Source organism: Enoplosus armatus, chromosome 17 (genome assembly GCF_043641665.1).
Source record: "Enoplosus armatus isolate fEnoArm2 chromosome 17, fEnoArm2.hap1, whole genome shotgun sequence".
NCBI classification, from domain to species: Eukaryota; Metazoa; Chordata; class Actinopteri; order Centrarchiformes; family Enoplosidae; genus Enoplosus; species Enoplosus armatus.
In genome coordinates, this window is record NC_092196.1 from 20,646,013 (window position 1) to 20,666,968 (window position 20,956).

At 40.3% G+C, this 20,956-nt stretch overlaps 2 protein-coding genes across 3 annotated transcripts; one reads left to right on the plus strand and one right to left on the minus strand.

The window, feature by feature from the left end:
- Nucleotides 1-575: 575 nt before the first annotated feature.
- On the minus strand, nt 576-6,858 carry LOC139300433 (uncharacterized). Of its 2 annotated transcripts, none has more exons than XM_070923539.1 (4): nt 6,739-6,858; nt 3,563-3,694; nt 2,779-2,908; nt 576-1,406 (listed from the first exon to the last, which is right to left on the minus strand). In XM_070923539.1, exons 2-4 carry the CDS (start codon nt 3,678-3,680, stop codon nt 1,181-1,183), a joined length of 474 nt encoding a protein of 157 aa, XP_070779640.1. In that variant the 5' UTR covers nt 3,681-3,694; nt 6,739-6,858; the 3' UTR covers nt 576-1,180. The 2 variants fall into 2 exon arrangements, with proteins under 2 accessions (XP_070779640.1, XP_070779641.1); XM_070923540.1 differs by having other exon boundaries at nt 6,760-6,822.
- A 1,297-nt stretch (nt 6,859-8,155) lies between these two features.
- On the plus strand, nt 8,156-20,621 carry ift70 (intraflagellar transport 70). The gene is made up of 19 exons (XM_070923555.1): nt 8,156-8,203; nt 8,682-8,747; nt 9,511-9,720; nt 10,108-10,164; nt 10,317-10,452; nt 11,315-11,419; nt 11,664-11,792; nt 12,807-12,856; nt 13,307-13,459; nt 14,632-14,697; nt 14,827-14,880; nt 15,636-15,701; nt 16,032-16,108; nt 16,707-16,914; nt 17,799-17,870; nt 18,298-18,401; nt 18,703-18,781; nt 19,663-19,792; nt 20,485-20,621. The coding sequence occupies exons 1-19, from the start codon at nt 8,156-8,158 to the stop codon at nt 20,619-20,621; spliced, it is 1,947 nt and encodes a 648-aa protein (XP_070779656.1).
- Nucleotides 20,622-20,956: the final 335 nt, after the last annotated feature.

A 20,956-nucleotide genomic window follows, 5' to 3' on the forward strand; every position in this document is an offset into this window, starting at 1 on the left:
TAAGATAAATATTCCTTAATTTAACACCAACATTTTACTGACAGCAGCATTATTCATACCGGCCCTGATTATTAATAAATCAAATGAATAAGAGATCATATTAGCACCATATACCCTAAATACCTTGGTTAAATCTGTACGGAGTAGAGCTGAACTTATGATCTAAAGCCAGGCCAGCGTCCACTAGATAAGAATACAAACATTATACTCATTATTTAACTTTTTTTTTAGCAGCAGTGGCGCTAAAGTTTGACCTGCGGGAGAGGAAACATCTTGGGCTCACTAAAGTCATTCAGATTCATTTTCTAAAGACCAGGAATAACAAATGTCGCGGCAATCTGGCCAGCAGTTGTTGGACAATACTGACCGGACCACATGTGATAGCTTCACTGCTGTAAAACGATCTAAACAAACTCGAGTTAAGAAGCTTTACATTACCAATAACACTCTCCATTATACAGTATGTCAACAAGGAATGTGCAGGATTCTTCTAAACACACTTCATCTTACAGAGGAAATCTGAAACATGTTGGCATCATTAACCATCTGGAAGAAACAATAACTGAAGTAATGAATGAATGCAACAAGTGAGTTTATTTGGAGCTCATATAATGCAGCAGTAAAACCCAAACCAACAGACACGTTTGTCCAAAAAGCGTTCAGAACAAACAGAACAAGCGTTTTCTCACCAGCATGTGGAGTTGAATTCGCCAGACGCTTCAACAACAACAACAACAACAACCAGGAATCGAAAAACGTTCAAAATCAGCTGTGTCCAACATCACTACATAGTTCATCCATTTTATTTGCACGTCTGAATTCTGAGTGAAATGTATCCACTAAATACGAATATTTATATATTTGACCTGTGTGTGTACACCAATTACATTAATTAGAAACCTGTAACAGGAGTATCAGTGCAGTTCTCTTTTTATATAATGTTTATTGTGTTTATTGTTAAGTGTTTTTTTTCCACACTGACATCTTTTCATTCAGACTGCCATTATTTTAGATTTTTGTGTGTGTGTGTTTTAAATGGAGAGCGCCTTGGTGAAAGAAATTGATTATAAAGAACATGATAATTATAAAATTACAGGAGGATTAGCTTCAGAGTGCCAGCACCAGCAGATAAGACGAGAAGAAGCAAACGTCAGGATGTAAGAAGCACAACGTTGGCTGGTTAGGACGAAGCGGTGGCCTTCTTCTTTATCATCCTCCTCCCGGCCTGTCTGGGGACGGGGGCCGGAGCCGGACCAGGGGCCGGGCCGGCGTTGGCGTTGTTGGCCTTGACCTCGTCGATGAAGGTTTCTATGGCGGAGAACTTCTCGGTCAGGTCGCCCAGGTGAGCTTTGAGGGCGTTGAACTCCTTGTAGAGGTCGTCTAAGGCCTCAGACAGCGGCTGGATCCTGAACAGGAAACAGAGAGCAGTTGGTTCGTCTGGTGAGGGCTGGTTTCATGAGGCCACCAGGCTCGGAAACCTTATTCTTATTTATTTATTTTGTGGGTGGGTTCACCACTTCACTCATCTGAACCTCTGAACTGCACAACTTCCCTTCTGGAAATTTTAAACAGGCAAATTCAAACCACATAAATTCAGATAGACGGTTTTAAAAGTAAAATATTTTAGTTCTATTGATTCAACTTGACATTTTCAGTACCGATTTAATGTCACAAAATGTGGAGGACTGTATGAAGAGGCATTAGATGGAGGAGAAATGTTAAGAAGAGACACTCTGGTAAAGAAGACAGCTGAGTTTAGTTCAGTAACTTTTGTCATAATTGATAGAGCACACGTCCTTGTCCTCCTGTGTGTTTTGAAGAAGCAGACTATTCCACATGAGTGAAATAAAACAGTCTGGGTGTTGAGAGTCCCCACAGGAATTTGGTTTATCCTTCAGGCTGAAAATAAAGTCAGGAGTTTGTTGGGTACACTCTGCGGCCGATGCCGTCATAAGAAACTGCAGCTGAAACTGCAATTTAAAGTCAAAATAGAAACGTGCTGTTCTGCAGTGTGAAAGAAACAGGCTGGAGTTTTCCACAAGGAAGTCTGGTGTTTCCATCTGGCCACAGTTTAGAGGCCGAGACATCATTATGGTCCAGCAGTTACAGAAACAGCACTGGAGTAGCCATGTGTAAGAGATGTTCTCAGCTTAAACTTTTCTGTTTCTGCTTCATAGTCTGCCCCAATTTTAAATTATAATTCTGTAATGAGTTGTAATGCTGTAATGAAAAACATCAATCAGATTGAATATTGCATTAATGTGCACCAATGAACTGTTTTATGTTATAAATTATACTTAGACTTCTTACTAGAGTTGTATTTAATAAAAGTCTAAAAGATGTGATCTTCTGGACCGATTCTAGTTAGGAAACCCTCATGGGTCAAACCTTTCTGCGAACGTCTCGGCCAAACTTCACTGATCTTTTCAACAGCAGAGAGACAAAAAAACATCCAAAACCAAAATTACATCTGTGAGCTGCAACATGGCAACCAGGTTACCGTCTGGCTGTTTAGTCCCAGAGGAGAAAAAGGAAATCAAGCTACAATTCCACGACAATCTGCTGATAAAGATTATGTGATGTGATTGAAAGCTCCAGAACGGCTACTAAGTGGATCTCGTGGTGAGATTATTTTGGTGGTTCCAAGATCAAGAATGAACGTTGAATCCTGACCTGGTGTATTTTGAAATAAATGTACAGCTCATTGTTTTATCCCACTAATAATCTCTGACACAGGTCAAACTCAAGTCCTTTCTTGCCCTCCCTCTCCTTCTATACCTGGCGTAGTCGGGCAGGAGAGACTGGTGGTCGTTCTGCAGAAGTCCTCTCATCTGGTTCAGGATGTCGAACCTCCAGTTGTCCAGAACCTGTGTCAGGTTGGCCACGCCGCGCATGTTCACCCTCTCAGCTGGGACAGAAAATCACAATTACAACGCAGGCACAAATAATACAAATGATATAATCCATAGTTATATCCCAAGGCACAATAGAGGCTCATAATTCCCATAGGTAATACTGAATTCATGTTTTCATCTCACTGAAAGAGAGTTTAAAGATAAAGAGCTACTGGTCATATGGTCATTTAAAGAGTTGCTCTACTGGTCAGCTGCACTGGAACTGGTAATGAAAGAGTGTGTGAGCTGCACAAACTTACAACTAGAAAGAATATTTAGCTATATTGGTTACATGGGAAACATTATGTTAATACTAATGCCCTTTGAATGCCCTTCCCATTGACTCGAAGACCAAACATGAGGTCTGCAGTTGGATCTTCTTGATCACGTGACGTTTAGCCTCAAAGACTCGAGGCAGGGGGAAACTGCTAGCTTAGCTCTGTCAGTCGCATCGCTGGTCTTCACCTTTTCCTGTTTGCCTACATCTGCCCGAAGCGACCAATAAAACTTGAAACCGAAACAAAGAGGCGTTCACACATTCACGGACAGGTTTGCTCCGAGCAGCGAGGTTGCAGCGTGATCTTTCACCTCTAGCTTTGACATCGTCATGATGAGCCCTGAATTTGACCTTTGACCCAGAATAAACAGAGAGTAATCTGGGTGCTCACAGCCATCCCTGTAGTTCCACTCGTCGGTGGTCGTCGACGTCGGACGTCGCCTCTGGGCCAGAACCGTTACCGTGGCAACAGCCAGTAAGAGCAGCAGCACGCTCAGTTTGGGAGCCATGATCAGACCAGCACCTGGGGGGAGAAAATGGATGCTACGCTAGTGATGGACTCTCTCGATGGCACAGATTCATTTCCAGCATCAGTTAAAGGAGCATTTCCGCATCTTTCAGCTCATTGTTTTGGTTTTGTGGCCTGCTGCTTTTTCATTTGCTCGCTCGGCTCTCATCAGGGTCATTTCCAGCGACAGCAGGCATTTGTTTTCAGCAAACAAGCTCTGACAAACCCACTGTACACTACCTGCAGCAGACAGACACAGTTAGAGACCAGCTGGTGAAGAGAGTGGAACGTTTAGAGGCTAAAGAGTCAGATATGTTTCTCAGGAGTTGGTGGAGACCAAACTGGAGCTAAAAGGAGAGTATATATACAATAATATTGGTGTTCATCAGTGAACACATACACGACACGAAATGACTGTTGCTCTGTGTCTGCTGAATGTGTAAAATAAGTAACTGCAGGCTAATGCAGGTTCAAGACTACTATGGTGACCCCTTTCTTAAAGAAATTTTAACTTGTCTTTTAATCTCCCTTTTTTGTTGTTTGGTGTTCTACTTTTAATTCCTATTTAGATGTTTCTTTTTATATCCTCTTGTGTTTCATATATGTCTTGACTTCATACCTTTATATGTCTTATGTAAAGCATTTAAAATTTCCTTGATGGTGAAATGTGCTAAACTAAACTTCCCCTTTGTTTATTCGTCAACTTCAAAGTTGCATCAGAATCAGAATCAGAATCAGAAATACTTTATTGATCCCGGGGGGGAAACTGTACAGGCGGACACTCTTTTTTAAGAGCTTATTTTTTGTTGAGCGCTTTGATTTACAGCTTGCATTAACTGTTCTATGTAAAAATAGATTTTACTGACTGATCGATTGATTTCAGATATAATTGCCACCATTTGTTTAATGAAGACTGAGTCCAAAGTCGTCACTGTAGTAATTCAACAGTAGCACTAATGTCTCTGCCTTCATCAAGTCAAACAACTCAGAAGCACCGTGAGTATATGTGTATATATATGTTTATTTGCACTTTATTAATACTTTAATATAATTAAATCATGTATCCAAGCTCCTTTTTCTTCATGAAGTCTCCTCTTCTGTGCCTGAAGTGAATGATATCCTCTGTCAGTCTTTATTTTAGTCTATAAATATTGTTCCGTACAGCCTGAGTCAGCATGCTGCAGGGATTACACTACTCCTCAGCACTGTGTTAAACCTTGTATGGCCTTGCTACCACTGTGGCTCTCACTCCTAATAAAGGAGAGAAAAAGGAAATCTAACTTTTCAGAGTACAAACTTCTAAGTCTTCCAGGCGTGTCGGAGGGTGGAACAGGAGAAGAAGCCCTGAGGCTGAACTCTCAGCTCCTTCAGTCAGCTCACATTAAGGAATGAGTCCGAGCAGCAGTCAGAGGGCTGATAGACAAAACTGAACTGACAGAGCGACTTGGGAAACTGGAGGGAGAGCTGCAGAGACATGCCGAGTACAACCTACCTCAGTAACCTCATATTTGTTCCAGTGATTCACACACATACAAAATCTCACACCTACCTACAATAATACACAGAGGCTCTCGTAGACTATACAGTTGGTCATCTTGGACAGCTAGGAACTGAATGTAATCTCTCTTCAGACTTCTGCCATTAAAGTTTGGATGGATTCCAAAAAGTCAAGAAGGCAAAAACATCCATACTTCTCTTTTGTTCATCTGTATGATTAGAATGATCCAAACCCTCCATTTTCATCTAAATATATATACATAGATTCAAAGTTCCAGAAGATTTGGCAGTATTATATATATTACAATTATGTAAATGTTCAGGCCCTGTAATGAAAAAAACACTGTATATCACTACAGTCTGCTGACTTTAATCTCTTACTATCACTTAAAGGGTAAATCTGGTAATATTCTGTATTTTACTTACTTACTTTTACTTCAACAAATCTCATGTGCAATGAATGTATCTCGTATTGTGTGTGTATCACAGCCTGATATATCCTCATCCTACTATTAAACTGTTAAAAACTCATCAGTGAACCTCACTGTGTCCCTGGGTAACGTGTTCCTTCATCACCATGAACACACACACACACTGTAGTTCATCTTGACTCAGTCCCACACACACCGTTCTGCTGCCCCAAATACTCACTAGAGCACCACATGTGGATTCATCCGCTGCTGAAAATAGTCCCCAACAAATGCACTATTTCCTTGTTTGATAAAAACTACAGCGAGCAGCTTAGCCATTTTAAACATGAAACTATATATTTGTGAGGTGTTTTTAAAGATGGGCTGTGAGCTGAGAGACCCAGAAGTATTAAGAGACTGACTAACATGTTGTTGGTTTTGGTCTTTTCATAGGATTTGTTGACTAAATGAAAAATACAGAATTGCCATCCTTTAACAGCATGTGCCTAAGATATATCAGAAACAGTTAGATCATTTATCATCACTTAATGCAGAATGTTTGTTGATATCTGCAGAATCAAACATCTCCTAATTTAATTAATTGAAACACACACAAAGACCTACTGTCCCTGCAGGTATGAGCACACACATAACAATCACAATGAGACCACATACATATTTCTCCTCTGCATTGCCTTCTCTAAAGGATCTGCAGCAACCAAAATCTCATCAGCTCTAACCAGGCTCAATCTGGCAACCATGAAATACGCTTGGCCCTGCGGTGAAAGAAGGCAAATGGAAGAATTTCCCAGAGTCATTCAATATTTAAACGGCAGATGCCTTATTCAAATTCATGCTCACCATTAATAAAGAGTCCCATTCAGTTTCATCTCAAGCATGCATTACACTTATAATGCTCATGCTTTTATGCAGCATGAATAGTCATATTTCCTTTCAAAGCAGCAACAGTTCTTAGAGAAAAAGTATTTTTCACTTCAGCTATTTGAGATTTTATTTCATAACCATCTAATCTTTGTTTGTTTTGGTGACGATCAAAACAAAGCATCTTGGACGACAAGCCTGAAATTCACTTTTAAAAAAAGTAAAGTAAAGGTGCCAATATGTAAATAAAATCCTGTTCTCTGCACATACCTGTGTAATAATAGTGTATACCTGTTGTTTAAGCTCCTCGACTGCAAAGCTTCCCAATAGTCCCAACAGAAGGCAGAGACAGGCATGCAAGAAGTGCAGGAAGAGAGAGAGAGAACACACACCCTGCTGCACACAAGCATGCATCCACATGCATATACAGACAAAAAAAACACCTCACACTCTCACTTTCAAACACACACACACACACACACACACACACACACACATACACACACAGGATCTACCCTTTCCCCATCATTATGGAGGCCCAGTGGTCAGTACAGTGTGGTTTAGGTTTAAGGCGAAGCTCCAGCAGCTTGGTTGGTTTCTTCTGTTTTGACCACTGTTTGAGTGTGTGTGTGTGTGTGTGTGTGTGTGTGTGTGTGTGTGTGTGTGTGTGTGTGTGTTTGCATGTGTGTTATTCTTTTCTGTGACCCTTGGATGAAATCACATCCTGGATCCTTCAAATATGAGATCATTGGTGGATTTTAGATTTTACCAGTCTGTGCTTGTGCTCTGTGCTTCTTTCTAAAAGAAAGAAAGAAAGAAAGAAAGAAAGACGACATTATGATTATATGAATAAATACAAAATATACAGTATAACCACAAAATTGTGAAGTAATTCTATTACATATTATTTAATTCTGCTTGCTTTCACAATAACATCTTCTTTCAGTTTTATTTCAAAATGCTTTACCATTGATCATTTTATTTCATAATGCCACTTTCATACATTAAGAAAACTATCTCAATGTCTTATTAACATGTCATATTTCATTTTACAGGATGGATTTCTTTGTTGCCTGCCAGGCTGGCTCAGTAGACACACAATGAACTGCTAAGAGCCTAAAAAAGCACAGACCAGTCACTTATTTATATGTCTTTCCAGTAGTTTTTACTTTTACTTTAATGTAATTTTTACATTTGTATTTATAAATTCAGCCATATGTTCATTTTCCACAACGATTTATTTTATAAACCAACCACCAATAATATCACTGGCTCTGTCACGTTTGTCTTTTCAAGACCTTTGTTTTGTTATTTATTTATATATTTTGTTTGTAGTCTTTTTAGGCCTATACAATTATCTATTTTATAGTAGCTTATCTATTTAGTATTATTTAACATGCAACACCAAATACATAACCTGAAAAGAAAGAAAGAAAGAACATGATGCTAGATAAAGTAGTTGGTGGTTTAATTTCTCTCTTCAACGGATACATAAAGATCATAGATGATTGGCTGTTACACACGTCTGTCAAGTTCCCCGTTTCCGGTCTGTTCCGTTGCTAAGTAACAGCTCCTATACGCTCCGTCCATCCCCTAAACAGAAGCTAGCTTGATGCTATATTTAAGAGTTTGGGAATACACAACGTTTCAAGTCATTTGTTGTCGTTAAAAGTACTCGTTTGAAGCCATGGCAGCTATAAAAGACGGGGAGTACACGGCTACAATCTACAAACTGGTGAGAATATTATTGTTGTAGTTGAGGTTAGCTGCATAAGCTAGCGTCGATACAACAGTTAACGCTGAGCGAAACTCCATTCAAAAATCGTTTAATTTAATGTGTTCTGCTTACTGTCAAACAAACATTCAATTCACAACACCTCTCCGGAATTGTGAGAGCGTTGTGGTAAATTCAGCATATATTTAACTAACACAACTACAAAGTAATTTGATAAAAGTTCAACATTTGTAATGTCGTCGCATATCTTGTTTCTGTCAAATAACGTTATTGTTAACGTTATCAGTGCTGCAGTTCAGCATAACATTACACTGTTGCTTGTTGAATTTTCCAGTAACGTTAGACACAGCTTAGCATAAAGCTTCATCCAGCTGGAGCCAGTAGCGTTTCCCTTGTTGTTAGATAGCGTTAGTGCTAACAGCGTTTAATAGACACGCAGTGTAAAAACCAACACAGTTAATTCTCATCTGTTTTTTAGATTAAAGACGGCCAGTATGTGGAAGCAATTCACATCCTAAACGGCCAACTTCAAAAACACACGAAGGTAAGTGTGGAAAAGTATTGTTCATTTGTAAAAGATAGATATAGAGTTTGGAGTATATGTTTTTGAGATGTCTGAAAGTCTTTTACAGATGTTGTTTTACAAATATTTGGGCCTAAGAAGTAATTGAATTGTCTTGAATTTTAATTAAAAGCATTGAAATTATGAACTAGAGCTGATGTGATTAGTCAATTAATCGATTAGTCGATTGACAGAAAATTAATCAGCAACTATTTTGATAGTCTATTAATGTTTCAGTTATTTTTTCAGTCACAACTTCCCAGAGCCCAAGGTGACGTCTTCAAATGTCCCAAAGCTTTTCAGTTTACTATGATACTTGACAAAAAACAAGCAGCAAATCCTTATCTGAGAAGCAGGAACCTGAAAAACTGTAGCATTTGTTTCACTAATGTTAGTTGGAAAATGATGATTAATCAATTATCAAAATAGTTATAGCAGATTATTTTTCTGTCTATCTTTTTTCTTGTGCTGTAAATTTTATGTATCTTAAAGTTTACAGTTTTGAACTGAAACAAAAAAAGCAACAAAGCAATTTGAAGATGTCACGTTTGGCTTTGGGAAATTATGAGTTTAAGAAATTAGTACATTTAGTGCTGTGAAAACTGCAGACACCCTGATTTATATTTCATTGTGTCTCAGTTACTTTGGAAAGGGTTAAATTGGTGTTTCTGTTTATCCGTACAACAGGTCTTTATGTTATAAACATTACAAATGTCCGACAGTTTAACTCTCTGTTCTGTCCCAGTCAAGGGCAGCGCTATCTCTGCTGGGTTACTGCTACTATCACATCCAGGATTTCACCAACGCTGCAGAGTGCTATGAGCTGCTCACCCAGCTGCACCCGGAGGTGGAGGAGTACAAGGTGTACTACGCCCAGTCCCTGTACAAAGCTGGTGCTTATCCTGAGGCCACAAAGGCCTCCTTCGTGCTCGACAACCCCAGCAGTCACGCCAAGGTACAACACACACACACACACACACACACACCACTGGGTTAGACAAGCATGATGACATGAAAACCTCCAAAATGTGAACTTTTCAGCCGCTCCACTTAGACTCACTGCATTGTTTTGTAGGGAAATGAAAGTGTTTGGGTCCCGGGGTCCACCTTATTATATCTCTGTCTCTCTCTCTCTGTCTCTCTCTCTCTCTCTCTCTGTCTCTCTCTCTGTCTCTCTCTCTCTGTCTGTCTGTCTCTCTCTCTCTGTGTGTCTCTCTCTCTCTCTCTCTCTGTGTGTCTCTCTCTCTCTGTCTCTCTCTGTCTCTCTCTCTCTCTCTGTCTCTCTCTCTCTCTCTCTCTGTCTGTCTGTCTCTCTCTCTGTCTCTCTCTCTCTCTGGCACAGATGGTCAAGCTGCAAGCCTGTATCAAATATTGTGAGGAAGATTACTCCGCCGCCAAGGTGATGAGCTCCCTCACATTATCTGTTATACATACAAATTATACAATTTCTGTTCAATATGGTGGCAGTTTGAATCATTATAATCAATATAACCGTGTGTGTGTGTGTGTGTGTGTGTGTGTGTATGTGTGTGTGTGTGTGTGTGTGCGCAGTCAATGTTGGAGCAGCTACCCCAGGACGACCCAGACTACATCTACAATATGGGCTGTTTGCTTTACCAGGACGGCAAGTATGAGGAGGCCTGCAAGAAGTTCACGTCTGCCATGCAAGTGCTGGGATACGTGCCAGGTAATCATCCAAAGACACACACACACACACACACACACACACACACACACACACACACACACACGAATACACTTTCAGTGACACTGGCTCTTGTGTGGTTTTCTTGTACACTGATTCAGTATTATTTCCTATTTACTTTTACAGTATTTTACAATTCATTTGGTTCAATCTTCACAAGAGTTTCAATGTGCAAATCAGAAAACATCTGTTAAATTAAGTAGTCATGTTATGTTGTGAGTTTATCAAAGCATTACGACATTTTGTATGTTTATCACTGAATTAATTAATCAGTGTTGTATCTTAAAATAAAGTGGTCATCATCAAAAGTAATTCTCATCAAAATAGAGTTTGCAGTGATCCTTTCCTTTATTATAAAAGGAATTATAAAATTGCGATGAGAAAAGATGTGCAGAATCAGTATTTGAAATGATGTAGTGTAAGAATAACTTTTGAAAACTTTAATTTTATTTATTGACTTTGCTATATTACTGCAAATAGAGATAATGAAGTCTAGAGTCTGACTTTACATGACAGTTACAGTAAATCCTACATTCATACAAGGCAAAATGAGGATTGTGTTTGTTCTTTACTGCATCAGTTTACTGTTTCTGTCCTGTATGTTTATTTCTATTCAACACACCAAACCTTCCATATAAATACATCACCTGTAATTTAATCTAAAATACAGTAAACTACAGTCATACTATAATGCTGGACACTCACATACGTGCTCAACATACACTGCAACATTTTTACAGTAATCAAAAGAAAGTAGGCTATCAGATTCGGATTGGGTTCAAAACGACTGGCACCATTAAAGTTCATCTTGGCTTCTTTGTCTTCTGCCGCTCCTCTCTGTCAGCGTTGTCCTACAACATCGCCCTGTGTTACTACAGCCTGAAGAACTACGCTCAGGCCCTCAAATACATCGGAGAGATCATAGAACGAGGCATCAGGGAACATCCAGGTAAAACCTCCTCTCGGTGAACTACCACCACCATCTGTGTTGGCTCTACTGTACTTTATTCACCTGACTACACACTCATTCCTCTGTGAGTCTACTTATTACATGCAGCTGTGACATGTTGATAGTAAGCTGGTTTATTCTTAATTTTGACTTTTTCCAAGTTAAATAACCAGTCTAGTTTCAACCACTCATACTGTAGTTCTGATCTCACAACAGTCTTTTGTTTGTTTTTTCTGCACGCCAGAGCTGAGTGTCGGGATGACGACTGAGGGCATCGACGTCCACAGCGTGGGCAACACGCTGGTTCTGCATCAGACAGCCCTGATCGAAGCCTTCAACCTCAAAGCTGCCATCGAATACCAGCTGAAGAACTGTAAGAACCTCACTCAGTGTCTCTGTGGCCTCGTGACATAACAACAGGAGGACGTAGAGAGAGATGATTGTGGACAGGAAGTAATGCATTTTATGTTTGACATGAACTGAAGAAAAACAAGGTAGCATTAGTCACCTCAGAGAAAAGAGCAACGCCTGTGGAAACACACTACGAAAATAAGCGCTTAGCACCAAAGATGGGAGAAAATATAATAAAATAAAAGAATACAAATTTAAATAATCAATCATCACAACAACATTGGTTATTAGTATAACATGTTATTCTTACTCAGCTACAGGTTAAATGATTCAGCCCAAAACCAGGTCACTTCCACAGAGCAGAGAGAGAAACTGACAGAGAGAGGTGAAAATCACTTGGAGAAGAACTTGCAGGGCCTCCTTTTATCTTCAAAAGCAGGGTTATCCTCCCTCCTTTCCTCAGCCCTCACATTATCAAACCGAGGCTGTAGGGATGAGCTCACATGTACAACTTAAAAGCAGTTGAAGTGGGCGTTCTGGTAGCCTAGTGGTAAAGGGACTTACCATATAACTGCAACGTCTCCTTCTAAATTACTCTCTCTCTCTCTCTCTCTCCCCATGTTTCCTGTCTGTATCTCCACCATCAACTAAAAAGAAAAGTGTTAGTGAAAACGTAACACTGAAAGTTTCAGGAATTAGACAGTGAGAGCTATGAAGCAGACTGCTAGCTGGCAAACATGGATCTAAGCAATGCAGGATTTTAAATATTCATACAGTGTTTTACAAATGTTTTATTAAGAAGGCAATACATTCAACACCTCAAGGATACACACAGTGTGTTTTGGTGAAAAACACTTAATGTAAACATAACTTTTTATGTTGTGTTGATTACTGAGTTGCTCCATAATCATTTTTAAGACTCTATTTTATTTAATTTGTTCAATCTGATAAGAAAAGTCTGTAGAAGAAATGCTGATATAAAAGACTAAAAGTAACTGCTTTCTTTTCTGCTTTCTTTTCATGTGATTTCCTGCAGTGAAAGGAGCTCAGGAGGCTTTGACAGACATGCCACCCAGATCAGAGGAGGTGTGTGTGTGTGTGTGTGTGTGTGTGTGTGTGTGTGTGTGTGTGTGTGTGCAGCTGGATTCTCCACACCCCTTGGCTATGTGTGATTATTCTGCTGTAATCTGAATTAAGGCTGCCTGGACCTGCCCCTCTAACAGCCTGGAGATAACAGAGATTAATAGAATATTAAGAATATTAGAATAGAGACATAGGTGTGAAGGCTTACATGGAGGTAATGATGATAGTTTTATCGTCTTGAAGCCGCTTCATTAAAATTAATGTACAGATGGGACACTGTCCTTGGTGCAGGCTGTAACTGCCACTGAGTCATGACTGTCTGTAACCTGAGAGAAGTGTACAACTAGTGCCCCCTACTGGCACCGTGTGTATATATAGAATGTAGTGCTTTACAGAGGCATGAAACATAGTGTGTCCCATACTATATATTATGATGTGTGTGTGTGTTGGCAGGAGCTGGACCCAGTAACTCTCCACAACCAGGCTCTGGTGAACATGGACACGAAGCCGTCAGAGGGTTTTGAGAAGCTGGCCTTCCTGCTGCAGCAGCCGTCCTTCCCCCCGGTCACCTTCGGAAACCTGCTGCTGCTCTACTGCAAACACGAGGTACACAACAGGCTGTCCTGAACCTGGGGGGCCCCAGACTGGATCAACTATGGCTTTAAGTATCCTTGAGCGAGGAATCCAAACCTGGCCAAGGACTGCTGTAGACCAATACAGGTTATAAACAAGCAAACCTGTGAAGTAACACTCTAATAGATATGAAGGTCTGTCCAGGAGACATTTTTAGTAGACAGAAGAGCCCAAACTAAACTTACTGGGCTCCAACAATATACTTAAAAAGTAAAAAGTTAAATCCAGAGGCCTCTGCTCTGTGAAATCACTTTCATGCATTTGTATGTCTCTTTGGATAAAAGCAGCTGCCGACTGAATAAATGAATATAAATGTTATTCACTGCTGAAAACCAAGCGACCTACCTACAGAGAGCCGATGGTGAGCTGTAGTCGACCCGACCAGCCTGAATTTCTCTTTTACAATTTCATGTGTTTTAGATTTTTACTGAATAATTCATTTTGTCTGATCACAATGCACGAAATCACATATTCCAAGTTCATAAGCTAGTAGGTAATTAATTACTACACAGAACTTTCACATCCAGCCTGCAGCTGTTGGACAAAATGGTGTTCTTTTCCTCCAAAGTGTGTGTCATCACCAATTTCACTGTTTTGAGACTGAAAAACATCCACATTCACACAAAATACCTTCATCTGTCAAAGTGGCGATAACGCCATCAAACCATCTGCTTTCACTGTCAGTGAAAAAGTGTTCGTGACTCCAGAGAGCTAGTGAGCTTAACATCAATAATAGTACATTAATATACAGTTTTACAGCAAAAGAAAGAGGAGTAAATGAAAAGTTTCTTTCCATTACATAAACCAACAAGTCCGTGTGATAACCTTGTTTCTACCAGGGTTGTTTTACTGACTGATATTAGACTGAACAGGTCTTCATGTCGTCGTCATACAGAAAGTTATCGTGGTGTTCTCCTTCAATAACATGACGCATGGCACCGTGTCAGCATTTTCCACCATACGGCACACCAGTGAGGGTCCATGCAGGGAGTATCAGTGTTTTCAAAAGGATTTGGAGTCATGTGGTGTGAGTCTTAGTGGAAAGAGCTAAAAACACACAGAGAGCTCACAGAGAGCTGCAGAGAAGTGTGGGTCTTTCATTAAAATGGTATTAATGTCACTGCTGGATTCAATCTCTCTCTCAGTACTTTGACCTGGCCGCTGACGTCCTGGCAGAAAACGCCCATCTCACCTACAAGTTCCTCTCCCCGGTAAGTTACACAGATACTGCAAGATGTCTTTTGCATTTTTCTGTGTCTGTTCCTCCTTAATTTTCTTGTTTGCCTGCGCAGATGTACTTAATCTTAACTTCGTCTGATCCGTGTTTTTGGTCTTTCCAGTACATGTATGAGTTTCTGGATGCCTTGTTGACCTGCCAGACAGCCCCAGAGGAGGTACTGTAAAGATAACAAAGTGAAAAACATTTAGGGCAGCATTTATAATTACAACCTCATTAATCAATATTTTTATGTTAACAAATCAGTGTAACGTGAAAGGAGTCGCTCATAGTTACAAACCCACAGAGAATTATCTCCAGCCCGTCTTCCAGCAGATTGTTAACTGTATGATTCAGTCTCCTCGTCCTCATCAACCTCTTTTCCAGCTGTACTAAGCAGCTGTTTTCAACCGTAAAGCAGGCAACTGTTTGCTGACAGATTCACCATAAAAACTTTATAAGGTGATGATATGTCACTGTTGTGTTTACAGCTTGTTCAGCTTCCCCCAAGTGTCCAAACAAATCATTAATGTAGCTTTTAAAACAGGTGGTGCAGCTCCTGCAGCTGAGAGGATGTCCATCGGTCAGAGTGATGGATCATGTAAAGCCTTTCAGTTTAAGTTGCATAAAACCTTGCACTTTGGAGATCCCAAAAAGCAGAGATATATTGAATTTTGGACAGTTTGGACTTTAGTCACTTTCATTTGGTCAAACATGTTTAAACTATTTGAATCTGCACTCTGACATATGAAGTTCTTATGTAAAACTTTATAGGTGACATTTAGACTAAGCTGGTCAAAGTTACCAAAGAATTACATCGGAGCTCTAATACCTCCTTATCTGTTTATTGCATTGCATTTGTGTTTTTTTTAGTTACCCCATGAATGAAATCATGTATAAGCTTATTTCACCTGCTGTCTGTTTATTTCACAGGCTTTTAGGAAGTTTGATGAGATGAACGGCAAACTGACAGAGCAGTTACGCAAGCTGGCCAAGCAGGTTGTTGACCTCCTTCCTCCTCTTCCACTCGGCTCTTTTGTGGAGTTTTCTTTGTTTCTTTCTTATTTATTATTTATTGTGCTGTGTGTTTATTCATTTATTCATTTTGGGATATCAAACATCCTGTAATTGGCTGCAAATGTAGCTTAATCTGACAACTCAAACACTGACCTGCATCCTGAGGTAGCTTTGAAATTGTGTTAAATCCATATTTTATACCTAAGAGTGGACTTCTCAGGAAAGTTTCTCCATATGTAATAAAATATTTTAATGTAAAGAAGCTGCTCAGAGAGTTTTGGCTTAAGGTTGTTTTTGTTGGTCTTCTCTAAGGTGCAGGAGGCCAGGCTGGTTCGAGACGATGAAGTGCAGAAGAAAGCTCTGCAGGACTACGACCTGATGCAGGAGAAGTGAGGACACACACACACACACACACACACACAGATACACAAACAGTGGTGAGTTGTGAGAAGTAAAGCATTTTTAAAGGCATTTGAAAGAGATGGAAAAATAGTTAGGAGGCTGATATTTAATATTATTAAATACAATATTTTAAAATTTACATTTTATATACTAAATTGCACAGCCCACCTATACATCCGGCCAACGTACACTTAATACTTAAAACATTTTAAATTTTTTATGATTGAATATTCTTTTTCTAATCCTTAGTTTGTTCTAATTATTGTTATTTATTGCACGCCTCCCTGTATCTCACTGTACTCACTGTATGAGCACATGACAAATAAAACCTTTGGATTTGTAATCTCTAATGGAGCAATGTTCATGCCCTGCAATAAAGAAGAAGAAGAAGAAGAAGAAGAAGAAGAAGAAGAAGAAGAAGAAGAAGAAGAAGAAATAATGTGTTCTTGGAAGTTTGAAAAGAAGCTGCTGAACGATCGTTTAGATCATGAGACACCAATAGTCTCTACATATTCTGCGTACTGTTTTAACGAAAGGCATTTTCCTCTCCACTCTCCCCGTGTCATTGGTCCGGTCTTATCCCAGGTACATCGTGGTCCTGATGGCCCAGGCCAAGATCTACTGGAACCGGGAGAACTTTCAGATGGTGGAGAAGATCTTCCGTAAGTCGGTGGAGGTCTGTAATGAGGACGACACCTGGAAGCTGAACGTAGCCCACGTGCTCTTCATGCAGAACAAGTACAAGGAGGCCATCGGCTTCTACGAGCCCATCGTCAAGAAGCACTACGATAACGTGAGTGCTTCGGGATGGAGGGTCACAAAATAAATGCGTGGAGGAAGACTTAGAATATTAGTGTCAGCTTTATCATTGAGAAAATGTACGTCAGACATCTTATTATATTTTGAAGCAAAAGCTCAAATGCAAAGCTGCTGATCAGCACCGTCTGAGGTCTGAGGTCGAGACTAAACGTTGACAGTTTGCCTTTCTGTCCAGGTGGAGCAGTGTAACATTCAGGAGTGTCCATGCAAGTGCAAACCCTCGGTAACAATCCAAACAGAGACCAAACAGCTCTGTATTGGTTCCTCTGCAGTGTCTTCACATCTGTGCATGACTGTTTTGATGATTTTCTGCTGCTGCAGTTTTTGTGTGGGGTTTTTATTTTGATTGTTTGTTTGCAGTGATGCTTATATCATTTCAACTTTTGTCCAATTTCAGAAAATTAAGTCACGATAAACCGAGAACAGTCTTAAAATGTCTCAAGTGTAGTTATGGTCCTGAGTACAGTCTAATTTTCATTTTCCAACTTAGATTCAATTTAGAAATTAAAATAAATGCTATTTCTTGTTGCTGTTCTGATGAGGAATAACACCAGTTGTGTCTCGTATCTTCTAAAATCTCAACAGTCACTTTCATGTGAATGATAGTCATTGAAGACATTTGAGTTATATTCTAATGTGAATAGCATTAAAAGGACTTAACAAGTCCAAAATCAGTTTGAGGAAACTTGCACATCTGGGTGTCAACAAAGGTTTCTTGAAGGTCTGAGTGCTGGCTCGAAATGTTCTGTGAAATGAGCCAAGAATGAAGGTTAGCAGCTTTTTAAAGTTGTTAAATAATGTTTTACAAACTGTTAAATAAATGTGTGTGTGTGTGTGTGTGTGTGTGTTCCACTGTAGATCCTGAATGTGAGCGCTGTGGTCCTGGCCAACCTGTGTGTGTCCTACATCATGACCAGCCAGAATGAAGAGGTACTGTACAAACAGGTTAACACAGTAACTAAGTACATTTATTCATGTACTGTACTTAAGTACACATTTGAGCTTTTCTTGAGTATTTCCATACTTTAAGTACATTTTGCTGATAATACTTTCAGGTCTAGTAATGGAGTATTATTATGGTGTGGTGTTACTTTACTTAAAGGATCTGAGTACTGAATACTACTTGCCCCACTGCTGCTACATTTGATACTTTACTGTAAGTACACTTTGATGATAATACTACACACTGCAATAAAGGGCTTTTATTGTGCTCATCAGATGACAGATGTTGTTCTGCTCATTTAGTTTGGAAACTGGTCAACTTCCATGTTTTGCCTGTAAATATTGTGTCTTTGTATGGTGATCATTGACATTCTTCTTCGTCTTGTCTCTCCTGTTTCCTCCTCATGTCCAACAGGCTGAAGAGCTGATGAGGAAGATCGAGAAAGAGGAGGAGCAGATCTCCTACGACGATCCCGAGAAGAAGGTCTTCCACCTCTGCATCGTCAACCTGGTCATTGGGTGAGTTCCAGCTGCTGGATAAACAGACTCAGGGCCTGATTACGCAGCAGAGGGTTGTGAGTGAAGCTTTTTATAATCTGCTCCAGGAACTTCATGAATTTAGAGATATTCAGATATGCAAGTTTCACCACAACACCCTGTTGTAGAGTATGTCATCACAACACATAGCACTCACAATACAGTCCACTGTTCACATCACGTCCCTCTGGTTGTACATACAGGACTTAAAAATGTAGGCAGGCTTTGTCCCTAAAATATCTTGTTGAACATGTATATGTCTGAAGTTGTGCTTTTGTTTCAGGACGCTGTACTGTGCCAAGGGGAACTACGACTTCGGCATCTCTCGTGTCATCAAGAGCCTGGAGCCTTACAACAAGAAGGTCAGCCTTTTAATTGTTATCAGAAAGTCAGAAAGAAAGTCTTTCAGAAAGACCCCCCCCCCCCCCAGCAGTCATCCTTAAATAACAGATAACATTCAACACATATTTTTAAGGAAAGCATTCAGTGATGGACAGGAGATCATAAACACAACTACTACAAGAATGATTTGAGTTTAGCATTAAAATGTCAAACTTAAAAGACAAGTGTCAAGTTCTGAACCAAAAATAACCATCTGAGCCCTCCAGGACTCTCGCTGAGGGTCTTCTCTGAGGCTGAGCTGCTCTTTTTGGGACCTTTGATCTTGATCTGGTCCAGTCACAACACCAGACGGTGGCTGCAGCTGAGTCCACTAAGCTCCAGCTGAGAGCACAAGCCGTCATCCTGAGTGTTTCCCCTCTCATCCTCGCAACAATCACCGCCGCAGAGTCGCATTCACAGTGAAAGCAGGGAGGAGGTCAGGAATGTGAAGCCTGTGGAGCCTCAGAGTCCACGCCAGCTTCTCACAACCTGACCGTCATGTCTGAACTCTGAGTCCCTCAAACAGAAGGAAGAAGCCGCTGCCACGCACCGTCCTGTTTAGTCTGAACCAACTTTAACTCAGAGATGAAGAAAACAAAGACACAAGCAGGACAGCTACAGTTTCTTTATTAATGCACACAAACACTTAGTATCATTACTTCATAATATTAAATATTATTCTGGTGTACACTGTTTACATATACTAGACCTGCTGACTATATTTTTATCTTATGCTCTAATTATTTATTCTTTTCTTTCTGTATTTATCTGGACTTATTTCTGTCCTTGTGCTGCTGCAACACCTGAATTTCTTATCTTATCGTGTGTGTGTGCGTGTGTGTGTGTGTGTGTTTGTGTGTAGCTGGGGACAGACACATGGTTCTATGCCAAACGCTGTTTCCTGTCTCTGCTGGAGAACATGTCCAAACACATGGTCATGCTGAGGGACACCGTGGTACAGGAGTGTATTCAGTTCCTGGAGCACTGCGAGGGTGAGCAGCACACACACACACACACACACACACACACCTGTAAAAATGCTGGACCGCTGCACTACAGGACAAACGTACACCAGCAGTGTGACAACAGTCATTTCTTTTTACATGACCCCTCTAGCGTTCAGCAATTATCCAGTCATAGCATCATCGGCTAACTAGCTTACTTCCTACAGTAGTAACCTAGCACCACTTCCAAGGCCAAGAGTTGCTGTACATGTAGCATATCAGCAGCACATACTAGGACCATCTAACTCTACACTGCAGTGCAACAACAATGCTGTTTCTTTATTTCCATGTCTTCCAAACGGATCAGCTGTTGACGATAATGACTTCTCACCTGGGACCTGTTAGCTGTAGCCTCAGTCTTTTAGCAGTAAATCATGTATGTAGCCATCTGTTGTATATTTAAATCCCTTTCACAGGATTCTCATTTTAAAACGAGTTACCTGGAAACATCAAAAAGACCTTTTAGATTTGTATGACCCCGTGACCTTTCCTCTACTGCCACCTTTAGGCCAGACTGTTTTAGCCTCTTAAGAATCGCACAATCCTAAGGAACCCTTTCATAATGTGAGTTGTTGCGAACATTTCAGCCTCTAGGAGACACTAGCGGACCTTTTTACATGTTCGGTCTTGTTCAGTTTAAGTTGACATCAGTAATAAATAGTCCTTTGTCTCACCTGTAGCGTACGGTAAGGAGGTTCCAGCCATCATCGAGCAGCCTCTGGAGGAGATCCGCATTCACATCGGCAAGAACACCGTCACCTACGAGGCTCGACTGCTCAAGGCGCTGTTCTACGAGGTCATTGGCTGGAACAACTGACATCATCACACAGGTGTCACTGTTATGTGTGAGGTTTGCTGATCAGTAACACCACTGACTGCAGCCAGAGAGGTCATTTTGTCTTCCATTCAAAGGATAATGGAACAAGACTGGAATCAAGAGACAATCAGCACACATATAGTGGTACACACACACACACACACACACACACACACACACACAGTCACTGGTGTATTTTGAATAAGGCCTGCTGTGCAAGCTTTTATATTTCTGGGACTCAAAACCATTTCCAGACTTCCTTTTGGACTCACTCTGTCTTTCTTCGTCTCTCTCATAAACACACACACACACACACACACACACACACACACACA

What these genes read in the sequence shown, in the direction of transcription:
- LOC139300433 (XM_070923539.1), bottom strand. Translation starts at nt 3,680, where the DNA reads ATGGCTCCCAAACTGAGCGTGCTGCTGCTCTTACTGGCTGTTGCCACG. An exon ending in GTGGAACTACAGGGATGGCT is followed by an intron (nt 2,909 to 3,562) that starts GTGAGCACCCAG and finishes TTTCTGTCCCAG; the next exon opens with CTGAGAGGGTGAACATGCGC. An exon ending in CTCCTGCCCGACTACGCCAG is followed by an intron (nt 1,407 to 2,778) that starts GTATAGAAGGAG and finishes TTTCCTGTTCAG; the next exon opens with GATCCAGCCGCTGTCTGAGG.
- ift70 (XM_070923555.1), top strand. Translation starts at nt 8,156, where the DNA reads ATGGCAGCTATAAAAGACGGGGAGTACACGGCTACAATCTACAAACTG. An exon ending in ATCGTCAACCTGGTCATTGG is followed by an intron (nt 18,402 to 18,702) that starts GTGAGTTCCAGC and finishes CTTTTGTTTCAG; the next exon opens with GACGCTGTACTGTGCCAAGG. An exon ending in GTTCCTGGAGCACTGCGAGG is followed by an intron (nt 19,793 to 20,484) that starts GTGAGCAGCACA and finishes TCTCACCTGTAG; the next exon opens with CGTACGGTAAGGAGGTTCCA.